The 22,485-nt window shown below is 43.1% G+C and overlaps 1 protein-coding gene across 2 annotated transcripts in view; it reads right to left on the bottom strand.

Moving 5' to 3' along the window:
- The window catches only part of ME3 (malic enzyme 3), a 231,947-nt gene extending 222,544 nt beyond the window's left edge, over window positions 1-9,403 (bottom strand). The window contains exons 1-2 of one of the 2 annotated variants that reach the window (XM_004051940.3): window positions 9,111-9,403; window positions 8,548-8,745 (exon numbers count right to left, since the gene is read on the bottom strand). In XM_004051940.3, the coding sequence (XP_004051988.2) occupies window positions 8,548-8,730 (183 nt within the window). In that variant the 5' untranslated portion in view covers window positions 8,731-8,745; window positions 9,111-9,403. Of the gene's footprint in view, window positions 1-8,547; window positions 8,746-9,084 lie in introns of both variants that reach the window. The other variant, XM_055355656.2, reaches the window with a different exon arrangement.
- Window positions 9,404-22,485: the final 13,082 nt, after the last annotated feature.

A 22,485-nucleotide genomic window follows, 5' to 3' on the forward strand; every position in this document is an offset into this window, starting at 1 on the left:
GAAAGCCAGTGCAGCTTTGGCTTTCTCTTATTCAAGTTTCTCAAAAGCTGTGGATCTTTCTATCAAAAATCCCTCTCCTCAAATGACAGGTGCATTTTACTCTTTACTGTGTCCTTTTGGTAGGAATTGTGTTTTAACTGGGCTGCATGGCAACCTTTCAGATACAAAATGAATGCATGCTTTTAACCACTGACCTCGGCACCCCCAACTGTAGGATATCTATCACATTTTCCTCACAATCATAGAGCATCTTTTGTGCTCTGCATCAGAGAGGCAGTCGGATACCACCCCCAAAGGATTTCCCGATATACTTTCTACACATCAAAGTGAAGGTTTTTGAAACTGACTGTAATCCATGTCTTTGCAAACAAAAGTGCTGCACATTAGTCATCCTTTTGCAATGGCCATAGAAATCAAAAGGGCTTTTTTCCCCCCCTCTCACTATAATACTGACATTTGGAAAGAAGAGAGTAGATGATAAAAAGAAACCTTTGGTAGAAATGACAAAAATGTGAAGTAAAATAAGGCCATAAACCTCAGGGTCCACAAAGGCCAAGAGAAATTGGAAACAGGGAGACTAGAGATGAGCCTGAAAAAGTGTCCAAAAAAACGCCATATATGGAGCCCAGACTTAGACTGACTTAAGATGTCAGTTGGCCCAGGTCTGGGCAAAACACATATTTCTGTATGGGATTTACCCTTCAGCGCTGCTGCTGACGTAATCTAGATATTGCTGTTTACAACTGCTTTTAGAACAGGCAGCAGGCTCTTCTGTTAACATTTTGTTATTACTTTATTGCCTCTAGAAGATAACTATAATAAAAGCTTGAAAGGAGACGACTTCAGGGGGATCTCTACCTATATGGTACAGATGGGCCAGCTTCCCAAAGTTGGTCTGAGTATTATTTACTTGGCTCTAGAAACAATTCCCAACAGAAACTGTAACCTAAAATTGAAAAGAAAATGGAACATTAAAGGAAAAGTACATAAAGAGGAAATAAATCTCCCATAATCTCACTGACATAACACAATCATATTCACACATTTACTTCCAAGCCCTTTAATATTTATATCTTTTTACAATAACATTCATGAGTATGAGTATGCAGTCTACTTAGTATTTTGCAATTTGAATTAAGCATTCATTAACATAAGCCAATGTTTCTAAAGTCTTAATAACGATTACACAAACGCTTACTTGACACGATATACTTTCCTTGGAGGATGATTCAATTATTTACAACATGCCTATGAGAAAACACTTTCTGAGTATCATCTTCAGGTTCCAGTAACAGCAAATCTCCCTCTTGTGTTCCAGGCACCCCATTCCGTATTTCCTTGATTTTCAGACCCTTCGGAGCGGAGGCTCTGAGTGGTTTCCTTTGACTTTTGTAGGGGTCCTACAGAACAGTGGAAATACAGAAATTCCGAGCAGGGATGAAGTCTCCAAGGACTCAGAGTGGAGGGTGGGAGTTCCAGTGGAGATGCTGACAGATGCTAGGGTCTCCTACCTCTGGTCTATTCCCTAAACATCTCCTCTTGTGTTTTCCGTGGGCTCAAGAATTGTCCTTGTCCACCTCTGGTTCCGAGGCACCACCTGTGTCTTCTGAATAGGAGCTCCTTCTTCCCTGGGCTCTGCTTAAAGCTGGAGATAAACAGTTAATATCTCTGTGCTGTGCTCCTCCAGCACTTCATTCTGTAGTGGGCCTCTGGGCACCCAAAGGGCTGATGTAAGATGTATACACACTCCAGATGGGCATGTCAACACCACAGATGAGGACACTGGGAGATGAGAGTCACCAGGGTGAAAGAAGGGGCCTTGGCAAAAGGCAGGGTGAAGGGAAGAGATGAGAGGAGGGAGCCTTAGCAGATGTCTCTTTGAATGACTCGCTCATTCACTAACTGCTTACGAGCACCAACTAAGTTCCTCTGATACATCAATGAACACACAGACAAAGTCCCTGCCTAAGTGGATCTTAAGTGAACAGACAATAAGCAATAGACATACTAAGTAAGCAGTTAGATAGCATATGAGGAAGTGTCAAATACTATGGGGGAAAGCAGGATGTGTAGGGGGAGCAAGAAGGTTGAAAGGACTGTTCATGACTTCACATGTGTCGGTCAAAGCAACTATCATTGAGAAAGTGAGAAACTTTGAAAAAGGGAGGGAGTTAACTATGTGGCTATGGAGGGGTGGTGTGCTCTAGGAAGGAGCATCACTCAGTGCAAAGTCTGGGTAGGAGCACAACTGACTGAGGAGGCCAATGGGGTTGGGGCAGTGAGTGAGGCAGAGAAGAGTAGCAAGAGATGAAGTTAGAGAGCATCAATGTGAAAGGCATCATGAAGACTTGGATGTGGCCAGGTTTTAAGCAAAGAGTGACATGTTGAAACTTAGTTTTAAAAAAAATCACCCTGGCCATTGTGTTGAGAATAAATGAGAGGTGCTAAAGGGAAAGAGGAGACCAGCCAGGAGGCTGCTGCAGGCATTAAGCAGAGAGATGCTGGAGGCTTCAATCAGTGGTGACCCATGGTGAACAGGGGCTGGATTCCAGATTTAGTCTGAAGACAGGGCAACAGGATTTTCTGGTGGATTCCATAAGGGGTCTGAAAGAAAGAGAGTGGTCAAGGATAGGACCAAGATGTAAGCATCTAGAGGAGAAGACTGAAGACTGAAGAGGACTGGAAATTGGGAGATTAATTCAGAGGTTCTTGCATAATCTAGATATGAGATGGCAAAGGAGTGAAAAAGGCTGATGGTAGTGGGGATATAGAGAAACAGATAAATTTTTAAAGGCTGGGGTAAAATTGACAGAGTGAAACAATGAAAGCTTCATATCAACATTTTGTGGTAGTATCTTCAATTTCCAATTTCCCTTTATTTAATAATGTAGAATTTTTAGCTGAATACATGGGTGCCCAGCCAAAGATTACATTTTCCATGTTCTCTTGCAGCTAAATGTAGCATATGACCAACTTCTGGCCAACTGAATGTAAGTAGAAGTGATATTTATAACTTCCAAGTTGGGCCCTTAAAAGGGATTTCCCCTTCCCAATTGGCTTCTGCGTGGAATTGATAGCAGAGGTAAGACCTGTCATCCTGGACTTTGAAATGTAAAATGCATACTGGATGGCAGAGAAACAAAGTCAAACCACACATCAACTCATGATTGCTTGCCCAGACTTGTTCCTAACAGAGAAATATACTTCTATCTTTTTTAAGCCTCTGTATCTGGGGTTCACATTGTTGTCACTGCCTAACCTGTAGCAACTAATAAACATTCTTTGAGCTGTTCTAAAAACAAAGCCCCAATACCAATACTTATCAATCCTGTGAAGCTAGGACAGTATTCAACAGAGAAAAGTTTGATTTCAACCTGCCTCTGCTAGTTTGTTCCAACATATCTGAACAGTATTTGAGCTTCAATGCAACTGAGTCTTTGTACAAGCTAAAATCTAGAGTAAATTGCCACTTATGGAGCTAATATTTTCACAATAATCCACTGTTTCTCTCAACTAGGAGGCACAATTCTACATCATACCTGAAGCAGAGGTCTCGAGAAGATATATTATGTAATCTGCCTTCCAGCATCACCAATAAACTTCTAATTATCCATACAACACACTTAACATCTCCTGATTGATGAGCCAAATCCATAGTAACAACCTCCCCTCATCCAAAGAAGACAAGATCAAGTTCTAAGCTAGCAGAGAACAAAATCATATACTTTATTCAAAGGTAAATCCTAGCTGTGTGGAAGTCTAATAAATCATCATTGAATACAGAAGGGATTCAGCTGAAATCTGTGCAGTCTCAGATGTACAGCCAACACTGCAGCACTGTCCATCAAGCCTCTGCAGGTTTACTGCTCTAAATGTATCAAGTTCACCTGGGAAGGCCATCACCCGTGGTGCCTTGCAGTCTCTGAGGCCCCACTACGTGAAATGTCCTGGTCCATAATCACAGTGACTTGACTAAGCGCACTTTCCATTCATTCTTTCCCTGACTATCAAGCTCAAGAGATCAAAAAACTACAGAGAAGCAGGTGAAGGATCAGTGGAATTTCGTGGCAAAAAAAATCACTGCCGGCACACACGGATCAAAGGGGGAAGATTGGTGTGTTCTGGGAAATAATGCACCCCTTCAGTTAAATGCCCTGAAGTCTGGGAAGATGAGAGTCAAGCAGGTGCATTTCCTTCAAATGGGCCATATGTAGGCATTTATTTAGGCAGCAAGAGCATTGGGCTAACTGTGAAGTAGTGACATTCAGATTAATGAAGTTGAGAGGAAAGGGGCCATGACATGATTGAAATCATTTAAAGAACAAATATTTATTGAGCATTTCAAGTCAGACAGAGATAATGCCATGTGACAAGACAGAGTCTCTGTCCTCATGGTCTAGTGTGGAAGGCAAACCAACCAGCCATTGTAGTAGTGTGCTCAGTGCCAGAAGGCAACAGTGTGATAAGACAAATAGGAGGGGACTCAGATCCAGTTTGGCAAGTGGGGAATAGGACGGCTCTTCCTAAAAGACACTATAGGTAAATGGAGGTCAGAAATCTGTTGATGGCCCATCAACATGTTGCTACAGTTATAGAATGGGGATGGCATCTTCCTATGAAGGTACCCCTGTGAAGTGGGGCTGACAGTTGCCTATTTAATGTGAGTAAAAGAGGGGTCATATAACCAAAGATTTACTCTGTTGCCAAATCCGTATGGAAAATAGAAGAGGTCATTACATAAATTTTAGAAGAAAGGCAGAATATTAGTTTTAAAAAGAAAAATAGAAGCTCATGCGTAGTTAATTTGCATCCTTTAGAAAATCTAGACTCCTGGAGGGAGCTTGGAATCATCTAGTATCAATTCTGTCACCATCAGGAATATGCCTAAATCAGTCTATGCAGTTGTGAATTGCCATCATTATTCAGTAGACTCAAATACAGCAGGCAGGCTGCCTCTGTCCACTTCTATTACCAATGATAATCTCTGTGGAGTTGCTTGGCTTCTTCCTTGACTTGTCTTTTCTTTGGGAAATGAAAATGTTGGATGAGAACAATGATTTTCAAAAACTTTTTGTTACTACAATCCACAGTAAAAATAGTCATTTTACATGCTGACCTGATAAAATATCCATCTTTATTAACTTCAATGCATTTGCTATTTTTCTATTTCATTCTAATACATTTCTTTAAAAAAATTGCTGGTAGATCCACTAAGCTAAATTTCATGTCTCATAGTTTGTAACTCATAGTCTGAACAATTCCAGACTAGATCATCTCTGAGGGGCCTTCCTACCCCAATTATGGAAATCATCCTCATTATCACCTAATATTTACCACATGGGGGCTGTCTCCCATGATCCTCAAAGCAGTAGTGTAACACGGGCAGAGAAGCTTATGAGATTCATCACAGATCACATGGCCAGAGCATAATGGAGCTGGTACCAGAACCCAGTGAATGCACAATAGCAGCAATGCTTGCCCTGGTCGGCACCTCTTCTCTCAGATAATTCCACCTCCTGACCACCCTCTGTCATACAGCTGCAACTTAAATGCCACTCCTTATCTGTATCTGTCGAAATGAGCTGCAAATCTAGTGAACACATTCCAAGAATTTAATGTTAAGCTAGATCTTTCAGGCACTACCCCATGCCAAACACAGGTGGACGAATCTCACTACCTGGCCTGGAAGGGCTCTCCTTCTAACAGAAAAAAATCCACCCACAGACCTGAACACTAAGCACGGCATTGAAGACTCTTTCAAAACTGCACTTCCATTTTGCTTCCTCAGTAATAACCTCATTGTTCTATTTAACCTCAGCACTATCTTCCCACCTGGCTGATGGAAAGTACCAAGGCTCAAGCCTTCCATGGAGACTCTCTGAGCACTGGAAGACAACAGAACAGCCAGAGGGTGGCACTCCAGTGGGAAGAGAAGGGCACTCACAGTACCTCCCAGGAAGCACTCCCTCTGTTGCTCCCCTTCTGTCCCCAAGGGTGAGTGAATACGGGATGCCAACAGGCTGTCAGCCTCCTTCTAGATACCCTTATCCCAGACAAGCATCAACTGACTTCAGGAATATATAAAACATGTTGTTTAACATCATGGAAAGGTCAGGTCCTTAGATTTATGGATAACACCTGTATTAGTCTGGTTCTTACATGGCTGTGAAGAAATACCAAAGACTGAGTAATTGATAAGGAAAAGAGGTTTGATTGACTCACAGTTCCACATGGCTGGAAAGGTCTCAAGAAACTTACAATCATGGCGAAGGCACCTCTTCAGAGGGTGGCAGGAGGGAGAATGAGCGCTAGCAGGGGAAATGTGTCAGGCACTTATAAAACCATCAGGTCTCGTGAGAACTCATTCATTATCACCAGAACAGCATGCGGGGGAACCACCCCTGTGATTCAATTACCTCCCACAGGGTTCCTTCCACAACACGTGGGGATTATGGGGATTATAATTCAAGATGAGATTTGTATGGGGACACAGCCAAACCACATCAACAACTTATTTATAGTACTTGGGAGAAAAAAATTTACATCAGAGGCAAATGACAGGGGCAAGAGTGATTTCAGGGGACCAAAACCTAGGTTTTTAAAAAAGGCTTAAAGATCTTCCTTCATTTTCTTAACTACTTAACAAAGCAATAAATGCTGGTTGGTAACATGCCAGTAATTCTAAGGCAATTATTTTCACAATGATTGGAGCCTGTAGTGGGAATTTATTGTTTTGCTTTCTACATCCATCCTTCCTCCTTCTGATGACACTATCCATATTTACTGTGAGGATCTATATTCCCTTTATTCCAAGCCAGATGGTGTGGGTGGCCCTACCTTAAACCCTATTTTAACTCCAGGGGTGGGCTCTGACTGGCTTTAATTACTGGTGATTGGTTTTGGTTTGGGAATGGGAAGAGAGAATCTAATCAGAGTCAATAAGGCAGAAGGATTCGCTTTCTGAGGCGTCAGAGAAAGGGTATTTTCTCTTCCCCAAGAGCTACCAGAATAAAAGTATCTTTCTATTCCTGGATGATGTGGTGTGAGAAGAGGAGATGGAGGACTGTGGCAATAACGAAGTGAGAGACTTCACTGAATAGAGCTTGAGGATGAAACTGACTTTGCAGAGAGGCAGAGTAGAGAGCCAGAGAGAATCTGCATCTTGAGCAATGCCATCTGGGCTTGTGGTTCAAGCCCTGCCTGCAACCCTTCCTCTAGATTCTTTAGATAAAGGAGCCTTTGTGTGCTTAAGCCAGTTTGTATTTTCTAACGCTTACTAGCAAAGTAATTCAAGGTGATAACAAACACCTTGAACACTTCGGAAAGTGGTAGCGTCCAAACAATTTAAGGTTTCTTTTGGAAAGAGCAGGAGTCCAATGTGATAGAGGTTGATTTTGATTTTTTTTCCCTTAGCTGCTTCTATTAGTTCTGTAGGAAACAGTCACAATATTTCACATTATATAGTTGTTCCTACTTCTCAAAAACATCTTTTCCACACAGATTGCCTCACCTGAATTTCACAATCCAGAGTCAGAGCAATTATAAAAAAAATTTTATTTTGCAGTAATTGTTATTCAGCACTTTATACAGTTTAAAATATGATTTCAAGTTCAGTGATTCATTTTATTGTCACAATAACCAAATGAGATAGAAATGGTGGGTCTATCATAATATCTATTTTAGGCTGGAGAAAGTTGAGCCTCAGATAAGTTAAATGAGATATGTGAGTTAATTTGAGGAGGTAGGGGGAGACAGGACTATATATCTGTCTCTTGCTTCTATTTCTCTCACCCAATCCTCTGAACCAAAGATACTAAACTCTATTCCCAAAAACAAATACAAAAGGGCTAGCGGTGGGTTGAACTCGACCAAAGCATTGGAGATCTGGATTCCAGTGGCAGAGCCAGAACTAACTAGCTGGTGACCTTGGGCAAGTTTCCTTTGTCTTGTTTTTTGTAAAAGAAGAGGTTTAAACTAGGATCTCTAATGCTCCTGCAAGCTCTAAAATTTCTATAAGTCTAGACTTTTCCATCCTTGCTCTCAAATTAATCTTTTTCTCAGAATAATAATCATAACCTTATTTATTCTCCCACTGGGTACCAGGCGCTGTGCTAATGTACACCCATTTTCTACCCCCATTTTCTCTTTAGATCTCACGACATTCCTAAGACAATTATATCTCTTTTACAGATAAGGAAACCTAGGCTCATGTAGGTTAAATGAACTGCCCAAGACCAATAAAATTAGTAAGCATCAAGGGGAGAGCTGACCGCAGGTCAGACTGACCGCGAGGATCTAAACCTGGTCTGTGTTGTTACTGCAGAAGAAATTAGGCTCCCTGCATTACTGGTCGCCTCTCTCCACGCATAAAAGGGAGAGGAGGGACAAGAAAGCCAAACCAAGTCACAACAAGCCCCTGCAAGGCAAAAACAGAAAAACCGCTGGAAGGGCGCCCGGGAGGATCCTTTCTGGGTCCAGGGGGCGGGGCGCAATTTTCCGGCAACCACGGGATCGCAACGCGGGCCGTCCTGCCCTCTGGCCCATTACCTTGTTGAGATGAGGGTTCCTGGTGACATCGTATCCGCGCTTCTTCAGGGGCACAGGGCGCGCCGGGCCAGGCTTGGAGTGGCAGCCTTGGGCGGGCGCGGTGGGTGCCCAGCGCGGGAGGGCGCCGCAGGCCCGGCCCGGCCAGGGAGCCAGCCGCGTGCCTGTCCCCAGCGCGGCACCCATGGTCCTTGTGCAGACCTGGCACGGGAGAGAAAGCAAGGTCAGGGCCTCCTTCCAGCCAGCCAGGACCCACGCGCGCTGCGGGGCACCGGGCCTGATCCGGGGACGCGCCCTCTGGGAGAGGGCAGGGGCTCCCAAAGGGTTAAATGTTCCAGCCCCCGCCACTCCTCGGCTGCCACCTGCTCGGCTCCGCGCGGGGCGCCAGGCCTAGCCAAGAGCCAGGCAAAGCGAAACCAAGCCCTGGAAGCAGATCCGGTGCGGGTGACAGCCGGCGCCACCCCTGCCCCCATCCCTGTGAAAAAGAGGCGACTGCGCGGCGAGGGGTCCCCGAACCCTTAATCCCGCGTAGTGGCTTGCCTCGGTCCTCTCCTTCCCTGGCCCACCTGCGCTGCTCGGGGAGCTGAGGTCTACGCGGTCCCGCTGCGGAGCAGGCGGGGTGAGGAGCTGCGGTCTGTGAGTCCTCTCCCGCCAATGGGTGGACCGCGCTGGCGGCCGCGAGCTCGCGGAGCTGGTGAGTTCCTGAAAGAGCGGTCCCACAACCTTTGTTCTCAGTGCCTGGCTTCCCCTGAGGACGCGCGTGGGGCGCCTCAGCACTGCGTGCACGTGGTTTTCCCCAGTGACAAGAAGCAGCTCAGAATGCCCGCCTGAGACTCTCCATCTTGGCAAGACTAAATGCACAGAGGGGGATTTGCGTTTAGGGGTCAGCATATCCTCGCACTCTCCCAACATTCGGGGAAGGGCGTGCCTTCAGGATTTGGAGTAGAAATCCTCAGGCATTCGGTGCTCAGTGTTGCCTTGTGCTGTCCAATATAATAGCCATTCGCCACGTGTGACTATATAAACGTAAATAAATTAGTCTATATAGAATAAAATTTAACATCCAGTTCTGCAGTCACGCTAGCCACATTTCCAGTTCAAGAGCCACTTGTATGCAGATACAGAACATTTCTGTTTTTGCAGATACTTCTATTAAGCATCGTTGACATAGGAGCCACAGTTACTAAGAGGACTCCTGAGGACCCCATGGAGTTTGCCATGGGTTATTGGGGCCAGACAGGGATCTTGGGGTCCATCTAGCCCCAAACTTAATTTTATACTTTCACCACACAGTAGTCAGGAGATTCATTTTAAAGCAAACACTTTGTTGTGTGTGGAATAAAATCCAAACTTTCAGGGCCTACAAGATTTCCCATAAACTGGCTCTTGCCAGCTTCTTCAGACTTATCCTACTCTACTCTTTCCTTCTCACTGATCTCTGGCCATACTTGCTCCTTCCTGTGTCTTCACCCCACTTGGTTCCCTCCCAGTGCAGGGCCTTTGCACTTGCTATTGCCTCTCCTTGGAAGGCTCATACTCCAGCCTTCCAAACCACTGCTTCATTCCCACCTCTCAGTTCTCCACTAAGTTGTCAACTCGAAGGCCTTTCCTCTATCCCATTCAATGTCAGCCTGCACTAGGAACTATAGAGTGAAGGGGTTTTTCTCTTTAGAGAACTTAACACAGTCAGTAGCGTGCTTGTTTTTCTGATTGTTTACTGACTATCTCCTGTCTAGAATGTAAGCTTCATGAAGAGAGGCTCTTTGCCTGTGAACCTGTGTGTCCTCACTCCCTAGCTCACTGCCTGGTATGTAGTTGCACAATAAATAGTTGTTAGGTGAAGGGAAGTGGCAGCCACTTTCATAAGGATCGTGAACCCTTAGACTTACTGACAGACAGGTAGTACGGTCCTCTGCTGACACCCCTTCAAAGCTCCCCGTGCCAGCATTAGCCCCGTTGTAAGTACCAAGCAGACATCATGGCGCATAATGTGCTACGGGCTGCTCCTGCCTGAGTTCAGGATTCCCTCATCCCTTCAGGAATAATCATCTCCTCCTGCAGTCTCTCTCCTCCCTGTGTAATATCTAATTTTCAACTTGAATGATCTACATAAAATAGTTATTTCCAAAACAGAATTACAATTACCTGGTAGGAAATAAGGATGGGGCAAAAATACAGCTTTCCAGGCCCCATCCATGAAGATTCTCATCCAGTAGGGTTTACATCCCTGAAGTCAGGTTTACTCTTGGACTGCATATTTACATAAGCTTATAAATGATCTTTTTTTCTGCCTTAAACCAGTTTGTGTCAGATGTGTGATTGTGTGCAACCAATAGTATTAACTAAATCCTTTCAACACTATTTTTATATTGGCACTTCTTCCCACCAGTCAACATCTTTGGGGGGCAGAGATCATGTGTGTTTCCATCTTTGGTATCTAGTGCACACAAATATTTGGAAACTGATTGTTGAACCAGTTTGCCCTTGCTGAATACAATGACCTTTCCCTCCCCTGGAGGATATTTAATAGGTAACTTTAGTCATTTGAAACCAGGATGTAAACAACAAAGGTTTCCAAACAAGCAAACATAATTTTTATAGCATAAATTCACTAAAGCTTGTACAGTTTACATATAAAAGTCTCTTACATGTCCTCACCTGTGGCCTATATTCTCTTAACCCAGGCATAATTCTACAGTGTTGTTTTGTGTGTGTGTGTGTGTTCTTTCGTGACAGGAAAGAAAAGGTTAAAGGCAGGTCCACCAGGAGCAGTGACAGAAGGCAGTAGCAAGAGGAGGTGGCTTCTCAGTTCCATACAGTTGTCCAGGGACCCAGGTTTTCTCTTTTGCTGCCAGGATCTTCTGTAGCTGTTGCCCGCCTCTACACAGCGCTAACACCATGTTAGCATCCCAGCCGTGGAAAGCAGGAACAAGGAAACAGAGGGAAAGCAAATTGATTTGTTTTTTTTAATTGGGACAGGGTCTCACTGTGTTGTTTAGGCTGTTCTTGAACTCCTGGGCTCAAGCAATCCTCCTGCCTCGGCCTCCCAAAGTGCTGGGATTACAGGCATGAACCTCCGTGCCCGGCCAAAGCAAATCTGTTCTATGGAAGTGACATGAAAGTTGTATATATTATTTCTACTCACATTCCATTGGTAAAAACTAAGTCACACATTCATATCAAGCTACAGGGAGGGCTGGAAAATATTGTTTGTTGTGGGAAAGGCATGTATGTGCTCTACTGAAGTTCAGTGGGGAGTCTATTACTAAAAGGAAGAAGGGGAGAATGGTTCCTAGGGACCACTAACTAGAAGTCTACATATAATACTCATTTTCTGTTGAAGTGCTTAGCCCGTAGTGGGTGATCAGAAACTGTGAGCTGTTTTTATTGGCACGTGTGGTTTCCACTTCTGCTTTTGTGGCAACTTCCTTACTTTTAGAGCTGAATATAGGATTTCAGAGACCAGGTTCAGAACCATGGAAACATTACAGATCTTCTTCCAACTCCGTACAACTCTGACTTCCTTAGCCAGGCAGGAAGTTGGCTTGTGATCTGGTGATCTGGTCCAGCACTATATAGAACTAATGGGTCTCCATAATTTGTCTTGGCCCCTCTCCTTTCATATCCCATTTACTGACTTCTGCCATCATTGTAATGATGCTTCTTGGGATGGCAGAGAAGGAATCTCATTCCATCTCCTCCAGCCAACAGTTCCATATTCCAGGTATAGTTAATACTTTTGCTTTTCCATTTTGATTACAGAGATTTAAATATCTACCTGTTTCCCTATTAGATTGTGAATTCCTTGATGACTACAACCACCATTTATAATTCTTTGCATCTCTAGCACCTGGGAAAGTGCCTGGCACTTAGAATTAACTCAGTTTCTTGAATTAAATATAATTGTGGTTCAAATTTGTGCATAACCTTCCAAGGAGTGGAATTAATTGAAATTAAATTTGGTACATTGTTAAAAGGGCACAAAGTGGCTTCAAGTCAGATTTTTAACTCAGTCAGCTATCTTAAAACAAGATCTCTTATCTTCTGAAAGCAGATGTTAATGACCTTACACATGGATTTTAAAAAGGAGGTGAATATAAAATTCATTATTTTTCAGTTAATCCCATTGCTTCACAAACTTATTCATAATATTCTACATAACATTTAATGTTCATGATTGTCCCAAAGAACTCTTTAAATTCATATTGCTGCTAGTAATATTTGTAAACACTTCAACTCTATCATTATTATTATTATTTGCAGCAAAGGAGAATTATGGGGATCATTTATTTCTTCCTAGTCTGCATACTCATCACTCTGCTTATGTGCCCTGAACTCTGGGCCTTTGCTCAGCAGTTTCCTCTGCTTCTAGCATCTGCCAGTTGAAGCCCTGTCTGTCCTTTACAATTCCACTCAAACACTACCTCCTCCAATGAGCCTTCCGAGAGTCCCAACCAGCAGCCTACCCTCCCTCCCTGATGCCCACAAACTCTGCTATTTTTATCTCTCCTATTCACTTTTATTGCACTTTTGAAAATCTCTCCTATTGTGCAAAGAGGATCATAAAAGTGAACACCTTTAAATCCAGATAGTCTGGACTCTCTACCAGTGAGTGACTTTGAGCATTTTATGTGACCTCTTTAAGGCTCACCATCCTCATGGATAAAACTGAGATCCTAACATCACTTCTCACGTTGTTTTTTGCTGGATTTATTTATTTAAAATGCATTATAGCATACACTTACCACCTACGTGCCAGGTGCTGTTCTAAGCACTTTATAAATGCTAAGTCATTTAGCCTCACGAGCTATCATGCCATTTTGCTCAGCTCCAGATCTACCTTTTTCTACTCTGGCTTATGGCTGAAGCTTGGGCCGTATAAACCCGTTCTTTGGCAGCAGGGTTCTTGTTCATTTCTGCCAATAGGGGGCACTAAAGGGAGACTGAGGGCTGGAGAGGGGAAATTTTCTCCTTTCTGTTTGCTTGCTGTTGGTTCCCTGCAGCATCCGCCCAGCAACAGCCATTTACCTGGCATCAGCCATTGGGCCCAGCCTCCAGCCCCCTTTCACAGCCTAGAATCAGGCTTCCCAGGCTTCCGCAGACTTAGCAGCAAGTCTTTTTCACCTCAGGTCCAGCTTCTGATGGTGCAACCACTTCCCTTTGTTCCTCCAACCCTGGAGATGAAACCTGTATGCTCCGGTTACCACCTGTGATTGCCTCAGCACTCCTTTTCTTCTCATCCAGCCCTGCAGCACCTGGGAAACCAGTTCTTTATATTAACTTCCTCTTGTTGAGATATACTTTGTGTGGTTCTGTCTCCTCAGCTGGACCCATCTGTTATAGATTGGTACCATTATCCTCATTTTACAAATAAACAAAATCCAGGAAAATTAAATAACTCACCTGAAGTGGGCTGGGATTTAAACCCAGGCTCAGGTGCCATGGTGGTCCCAGGACACTAAGGGCTCGTGTTTGGTCAGGCCTGCTGCATGGCCAGCACTCAATGAACAGTGGTTCTCTGATCTCCAATCGTCATCCTCATCACCACTCTTCAACCTTTCATCCTACCCAACACCTAGGACAGGGTGTGTGCAATCAATGCCTACTGAATTGAGTCTGATTACCTAAATACGGGAGGACTGTGGCATAGAAGGGGCTTGAGTTAAAAAAGGGCATGGAGGAGCCAATGGGGCCACGAAGCTTCTGCATCCTGTCCTTCTGACTCTTCCTTTGGAGTTGTTTCCAAAGTAACTGATTCTCCCTCTCTTCTTGACCCGCTCCCCACCTCCCTGCCACGCTTTCCCTGTCCTACACTTTGTCTTCTTGACTTCTGTTTTTCTATTAAGTAGGAATAAACAGTTCTCTGACAGTCTGAGAATATCAAAAGCAAAAATAAAAGGGCCATTTTGTTGGGTAGCAGAAAACACGTTTCTTACTTCTCTGTTGCATTACATTCTATTTCTCTATTCTTCTGTTGCATTGTCATAACTTTTAATACCCAATTTTAACAAGAAAATATCTTTTAAATAACCACATTGCTAAGAGAGGTGGTCCACGGAGTTCAGTTACCCCTGCAGAGTGTTATCACAAAATCAGCTTGAAATGTTTGTTTATAAACTATTTCAAGTAGTGGTTGCACCAAACATAATTGCTTCCAGAGAGAAGGACACAATAGACTGCATTACTCCTCAGAACCCCTGGCTGATTCTCATTAAGTCTGAAGCTAACTCTTAAGGCCCACTTATGTTCCTAGCCTGGCCAGCTCTTATTTTCATGGCTGCTTTAGTCACAATTTACAATCCATTTTAGACATGCCCCCACTTCTACCACGTAGTAGGAGTTCCAGGAAGGAAATATTATCCTCAATCAGAGTGACCAGGGAGAGAACTAGTAACCAGTGCTTTTTGTGTATTTTCCGGGCCTCCACATTTCCCAGCAGTTGTTTTAAAAAATCTATTTTCTGCCCCTCCTGAAACACTCTATTCAAGAACTCAGTCCTCTGATGGCCACCACACCATTTCTTCATTATGCCCTGGGTTCCTTGGCCGCCTCCTGCCTCACATAGAAGTTAGACAAAAAGGCAACTTTTAGAAAAAGGCAAGATGCGGAAACAGAAAGCCATGGCAGCAGCTGCTGAGCTAAGCAGCTGATAAGGGGGAACAAATTTGTGCCCTTAGTGTTTGTTTAGAGGTCAGGGTGGTGGCCCAGCAGGATAGGGGGAAAGCTCTTTGTCTACGGTGTGATTTGACCATCTGGCCTATTCAGCATCCCCTGGACCAGCTGACCCCTGTCACCAGCTTCACTAGCTCCTTCATGGGCTCCAAGCTTGTTAAGCTGTAATGAGCATATCCTTGAGTTTCCTAATTAACTTTGCAACAGTCCTGACACACTTCCATAATGGGAAACAAAAATATTAACAGTTTTCCCCGTTGACAATCATTTCTTGGTGGGACAAAAATCATCAGTAATCTGGAGGAATCCTGGGATTCTTACTAGAGTTTAGGTTATTTTTGATTTAAGTGTTTTTAAACTGTGTTTTCTATGCATATAATTGGTGAGATGAAGACAGGCTGTTCCCAGTGCATTTGGGTTCTCTTCAGCTCTTCATCACCTCAATTGGTTTTTGTTTTCCCTTCTCACAGATTTAGCTACTTGACTCCCCCTCTCAGTCTGCATTTAGCCTCTAATCCCTTGGCCTGATTCACTGAGGATTCCCCCAAAGAGATGTAATTTGTTTCCTTTGCGTATTCACAGGTTTTGAGCTTCAGCTTGTGTAGTTTGTTATTGTAATGGATGTTATCTGTGTCATCAAGCAGCCCACAGAGCAGGCATTCACTCAGCTGTGGAACCGAGCAAAGATTTTGACCACAAAGCTAATGTTTTTCCCTCCAGGTCATACCAATTGTTCACCAGAGGCACCTTATTTTCAGGAATACGTGCGCTTCTAAGAGCAGGTGGATTTAGTTCTCCTTAGCTTGAATTTTGGGTTTAGTATCAAATCTAAAATACTGACTCACAAAGGGTACAAACTGGAGACTGATTAAGCAGCATACAGATGATATGGAGTGGAGAGATATCTTTTTGCTTTTCAGGCATTGTAATTAGCTACACACTTTATTTATTAATTTATTTGTATTTTTTACAGGCTTGACACTGCTGTTGCAAAGCAGATTTTGAGATCTGAGCTCCAGCAGCATGTTATTTAACACTTTAATTTGCACAAGGCTATAAACTGAAGTTGCCATTTAAGGTTGTCGGCTCTGATTTTTGCCAGTATAAATTTCATGTTCTGGCCGGGCATGGTGGCTCACACCTGTAATCCCAGCACTTTGGGAGGCCAAGGCAGGCGGATCACTTGAGTTCAGGAGTTTGAGACCAGCCTGGGCAAAACCCCATCTCTACAAAAAATACATCTGTAGTCCCAGCCATTCAGGAGGCTGAGGTGGGAGGATCACTTGAGCCTGGGAGATGGAGGTTGCAGGGACCCAAGATCGCACCACTACACTGCAGCCTGGGTGACAGAGCAAGACCCTGTCTCAAAACAAACAAACAAACAAATAAATAACTTTATGTTCTTTGTATAGTAGCTAAGAGCTTTCTCTTTAAAGTCAGATACATCTGGGTCTAGATCCCAACTCTGCCACTCACTAGCTGAGTGATCCTGGGGGATTTACTTGATTTCTCTGAAGTTCAGTTTTCTTATCTACAAAATGAAGATAACAATAATAGTATTTAGCTTATAAGGCTGTTGTGAGGATTAAGTGCCTAGCACATAGTAGATCTTTAGTAAATATTAAATATTACTATTGCAATACCTCCTCTGTATTCCCACAAAACAATTCTGGACATGTAATAATTGCTGAATAAACATTGATTAAAATGCACCTAAGTGAATTTTCAAAGGCCCAGGCTTCAAAGGCTTAATGTGAAATCTCTCTAAGGCAGGTTAATGCCCAGAGGTAGAGGCTGAATATTCATTGAGTTTCATTATATTTAAATTATCACAGTGCATGTGGTTTAGACACACACACACACACACACACACACACACACACACACACACAGGTTTAGATACAATGTCAGGTTCTATTAAAATGGAAGTCAGGTGAAGGTGCCCTGGGCCCTACTCATCTCATGTTGCAGGTAGGTTTACTTGCACTACTGGCCTTTACTAGTTCTACCTCTACCACCTATCAAATACCAGCACCTCAGCTCACCCCAATTGTGTGCATATCTGGGAGTCCACCTAGCAGAGAGGCAAGTTTTCTATATAATCTGAGCTACAGGTGTAGCTCCTCTGCTCCCCTTTTGCTCACTGGGGCTGTGGCCACCTCTTTCAGCCCCCAGCACTGCTGGAACTCAGCTCAGATTCCCTCTTGTGGCCCTGGCCACCGTAACTTCTGAAGCCCTTTGGATAGCTGCTTCCCAGCTGGTGCTGCTTGAAACTCTGCTGTTTCTATAATACCTCTCTCTGCATTTCTGTGGTTCCTTACTCTTTGTCTCCTGATGTTGCAGGGTAAGGTAGAAAAGTCAGGAACTCCTTGTAACATGGTCCCTTTAGATTTACTACCCTCTCAGAAGAGGGCAGGTCCCCAGCAGAATGGCATGGGCCTCTACAGATTCCGTTATTATATCTCTTTACTTATCGGGGCATGCAAATGGTCCTGGGGAAAGACCAGACCAAAGTGGATTCCAGGACAACCTCATACCATACTGTGAACTTCTGCTTTCTCCAGGGCCTGCTTCTAATGCTAGCCTATCCTGCAAACATTTTTTGTTTACTATGTTTTTTTCTGGAGGGGAGAGACTCTCCATCTCTGCATTGAAGCTTCAGTAGGCCCACCAGGTTTAGAAGACATACATGTCAGTCAGTTGTAACGAGGCTCAAGTTCCTCTTCATGAGGCTCCAAGGCCCCCTGTAAATCAGTGATGTACCCAGATGCTCCATAGATATCCCTGACTACCCTGCCACATTTAAGATGTTTGTCTGCTCCGGGCACATGGCAGACCTCTGGAGGAAGCTGTGTAATTCAGAAGATAACCATCCAAATCCAGGCTCTTAGACGGCCGAGATATTCTGCCACATATCTTTAAAAACATTTCATTTAACAAGAGTTATGTGACAGAGATGAGGAGAGGAATGGAGTTTCTTCACAAATCAGAAGTATTGAATTTGAGCTTTCTAAAATTCCTCCTAATTACAGGGTACATGAAATTACATAATTCTAAAGTTGGAAGGGATCTAGGTTTTATAATATATCAGTGATGCTGCCAAGAATAGAAACTGCTCCCTGAGAAGTTTTCCAGAGGCAGCGTGGCTCAGCAAGCCGGCAGTGATGAGATACCTAATGAAATGGGGGAAAACCCCTTCCTTTCAGGAAGAAAACCATTAAAAAAGGATGACTGTACTTGGCAGCCATATTTTTACCCTCTTATTTTTCAGCTTTTATCAAGCTTCTTGTTAAAAAGGACATGTTCTCCTTTATAAGAAGAATGTGAGAGACTGGATTGATAAACAGCCCACATTCTGAGCACTAGAGCTATCATAAAGAGAAAGTTCATGGCAATTAATAGATTCTAAGAATTTTTTATCTAATCACAAGAAGTGACAAGCTCTAGCCAAGCCAAGAAGATAAAAATCCTAGAGAAAATAAGAAAGGATTTAAAATAAATGAGAGTTAGTAGAAAAGCTATCAAATTGGAACAGTATGTTTGCATTTGTAAAATCTTACTTACTATTCTATATATAGAATATGACAGGATATTGAATGGGATTTTTCTTATTATCTCAGGACTTCAGCTAAAGCTGCAAGCTAAGGTTAATAGGTGGTACCCCACATTCTATAAAGAAACCAAGGAGCCACCAGACATGGTCTCCAGTGCTTTAAGGAGTGGCCAAAGGGATCCTCCAACTCTCACCCCCACCACGCCATGAGCAGAAGGCTAGACCCCATGGCTGAGGAGAGTGTGTAGACAAAGAATGAATCCACCAAGGGGGTCACACATGGAGATGAGGTCTGCTCTAAGAGGGTACCTGGTGTCTCAGTCTCTGGCGAGAGGCTTAGCAAGCTGCCCAATTTGGGAGGGCCACCAGGGTGGACTGCCATGAGGCAGCTCATGAGAGAGGCTGAACCATGGCCCTGGAGGTAGGGGATTCTGTAGGCAGAGGCGGACTAGAGAAGTCAGTGACTATGGGAGGAAAGAGAGCAGTTTCATGGTGGAGTGACCTCCTCCTCTTCACAATAGCTAGGGTGAGTGGAGATCCTTGAAAGCCAGGGAATACCATAGAAAGTAGCTGAGTCGTTTGAGGGTCTTGCACCCATGAGGGGGCCTGTTTAGGGGAGGAAGTTGTAGCAGTAAGAGGCTGTGGAACTTGTCACCCCAGCTGGAACCTGAGCAAAGGGTCACAAGAGGCCAGCCAGGGAGCTCTTTTCCTAAGCTGGGCCCCTTCAAGGGCATCCAAGAAAACCTGCTCTTGCACCCAACAACATAGCCAGCTTTGGGACACTTGCCCACAGAGGGCATCAGCAGCCATGAGAGAACTAGAGCACAGTCTAAATGAAAAGGTTTTTTGCCCTTTAGCCTCTTGAATTAATTTCCTAGGGCTGCTATAACAAATTATTATAAACTTGGTGGCTTAAAACATCAGAAATGTATTTTCACACAATTCTGGAGGCCATTCAAGGTGTTGGCTGGGCTGTTCTCTCTCTCTCAGAGCTCTAGGGGACAATCTGTTCCTCACCTCTTTCAGCTTTTGATGACTCCAGGTGTGTGTTGGCTTGTGGCAGCACCTGTCCAAATGATCTCCACAGTCACATTGCCTCTTCCTCTTCTCTGTGAGCTTCTCTTATCTATGTTTCTTATAATAAGTCCCTATATTTAGGACCCTCCTGGATGATCCAGGATAATCTCAACTCAAGATATTTAACTTCATTACTTCTGTAAAGATCTGTGTTTCCAAGTACATTCACAATCACAGTTCCAGGAATTAGGATGTGGACAGATCTTTTTGGAGGTTACAATTCAACTGCCTACATTCCTATCCCCCTTTCCTCCTCCAACCATGTAGGAATCAGAATTAGCAGGATGAGGGGAAAGAGGAAGGAAGCACAGGTTGTGCCCCTCCCTCACGCCTATGGAGGCTCCTCATTCCATGGGAAGCAGGCCCAAGCTTGGGAGAAGAAGCTCTGAACTGAATGTGAAATTGGAACTTTACATCATACCTCACTAAACTTTCAAACTGAACTTTGAAGTTTTGAGATCTGACTGAGATTTTCTCAAAGGTCATGAAGGGGAGACTGGACCAAGCATAACTGAAGACAGTGATGGGAAAGGATAAGACAGACATTTCCTGTTGTATTCCATTGAGTTCAGTATATTCAATAAAATAGTTACACTAATATTAGTTAAAGCTCATGCTTTTCTAATATAAGAGATCTGGGGTTTTTTTAAATAAGAAAAGCACAATTTAGAGGCGAAGCATGCTAATACGTATTTTCAGTGAACATCATATTAGGAAAGGACTGGCTGTTTGGAACAAATATCTATGGAAATCTAAACTATAAAATTGTATTAAATGCCAATCACTGAAGCAAGAAGAGTAAGAATATGCGTTCTTTTAATAGCAGATACTCTTGTCCACCTGCCTCACCACCAATTTCAGATGTGGACTGATAAGGAAAGTACAGTGGAACTATTACCTACCTCAGTCCATCAAAATTCTAATAATGCAGCCTCAAATCACCTCAAACTTGCAAGAGCTCTGTCACATTGCTGGCTACATTGAGTTATTAATGGAAACCCAAAGGTCAGATGAATAACTAATGAGGCAGCTGTCTATTTGAACAATTGACAATCTTTTTTTGGGATTACAAAAACTTTAAACTTAAATACCTCTATGTACTTTTATTCCTTTTCACTGTAATTTTGTTCGTTTCAGCTCATGTTTTCAGCTTGTTGAAATCTTTATAACGTTGACTTTGTAATCCAACGTGTTAGTGGTCCCTCAGAGTTTTACATCGTACAACTTACTTGGTAAACTGGCCTTCTGGGCCTACATTACCAGGAACTTTGGAGACAGGACACAGTCAAAGGCAGTTGGTACAGTATTCAGTCAGCCAAAATATCAACACTGGGAAGCCCTCATTTAGTAATTTTTGCAGCATCAGGCTTTTTAGAGAAAGAGAACACTAATAAAATAAGCTAATATAGAAGTCAGTAAGAAAAAAAACTACGTGGTAAGGATGGACTCAGTTGCATTCTACCCAATCTCTCCTTTCCCTTGTGCCCCTACAGTAGTTATAGGTCTGCAAACGGATAATTCATCTTTACTTTAATAACTTTTAATCATTACAAGGAAAAAATAAAAGAGTGGATAAATCTATTTTCAACAAGATGTGAAAACCCTCAAAGATCCACTTAACCTCGAATTAACCGGAGAATAGGGTCATCTGTCCAGATAACCCTATTATCTATTTTTGGTATAATTAAGCTATTCTTTTCTATGCATTAAAGGATGGTTAGAGGTATGGTGGAAAGGGGGTTGTAGGGCAGAGAGAATTTAGTAGAAGGAAGAACTGACAAGAGAAGTAAGTAATATTAAAACATGAGGTTCAGAGATCAAGGAACTCTGAGCACAGGCATCTTAGATGTAGCTCATGGACCAGATACCATTCTTCTGAGAGAGAATTTTAGCCAAAACAAAAAATGCTATCTAATTAGATGACACATCTGAACTAGAAAGACAGAGTTCTATAATTACCTGTTTGACTCTTCCATTTGTGGAAGTGTCGCTCCAGCAGGCATGGATCAATTTATTAATCATTAGGAAGAAAGCGAATGCTATTGTCTAACTTGGAGGTGTTAAGATTTATTTTCATTAATGCTCTGTTATAATACCAGGGCTTTAAAAAGGATTACTGAGTACAAGAAACATAGATTTAAAGTAAGTTTTCCTATGCGTGTGTCTCATGCTTGGATCACATTCAATAATCTATGTCAGGCATGGATCCTCCTGACTTACTGTTGTTATTGGTGGATTATGTAGCTACATGAAAACCCCTGGATGCTTCTGCCCTGGATGTCCTGAGAGTGCCTGGGATCCTGGACCACATAGCCTTTTCCAGCCAGTCATGGTTCCTCAGGAAGCCCAAAGCAGATTTGATCATAATCCTGCCTGGCTCATTAGGGCCAGAACATGGTAAACCCCAACAGGCAAATATACTTAAATGCTAAAGTTAATAAAGCAGAAAAGATGAGCATATAATGACTCCTAACTCTAAAATTTTGGTTGCTGCAATGGAAGGCACTGCGGGTTTTTCTATGCTGAAAAACCGTGGACAACAATGATCTCTTAAGAGGTTCGAGGAGTTAGGTGGTTTTTAGGATAATATAAAAGCTTACGATGAAAGAAACCAAACCTTAATACTGGAGATATATATG

The sequence above is a fragment of the Gorilla gorilla genome, chromosome 9, assembly GCF_029281585.2.
Source record: "Gorilla gorilla gorilla isolate KB3781 chromosome 9, NHGRI_mGorGor1-v2.1_pri, whole genome shotgun sequence".
NCBI classification, from domain to species: Eukaryota; Metazoa; Chordata; class Mammalia; order Primates; family Hominidae; genus Gorilla; species Gorilla gorilla.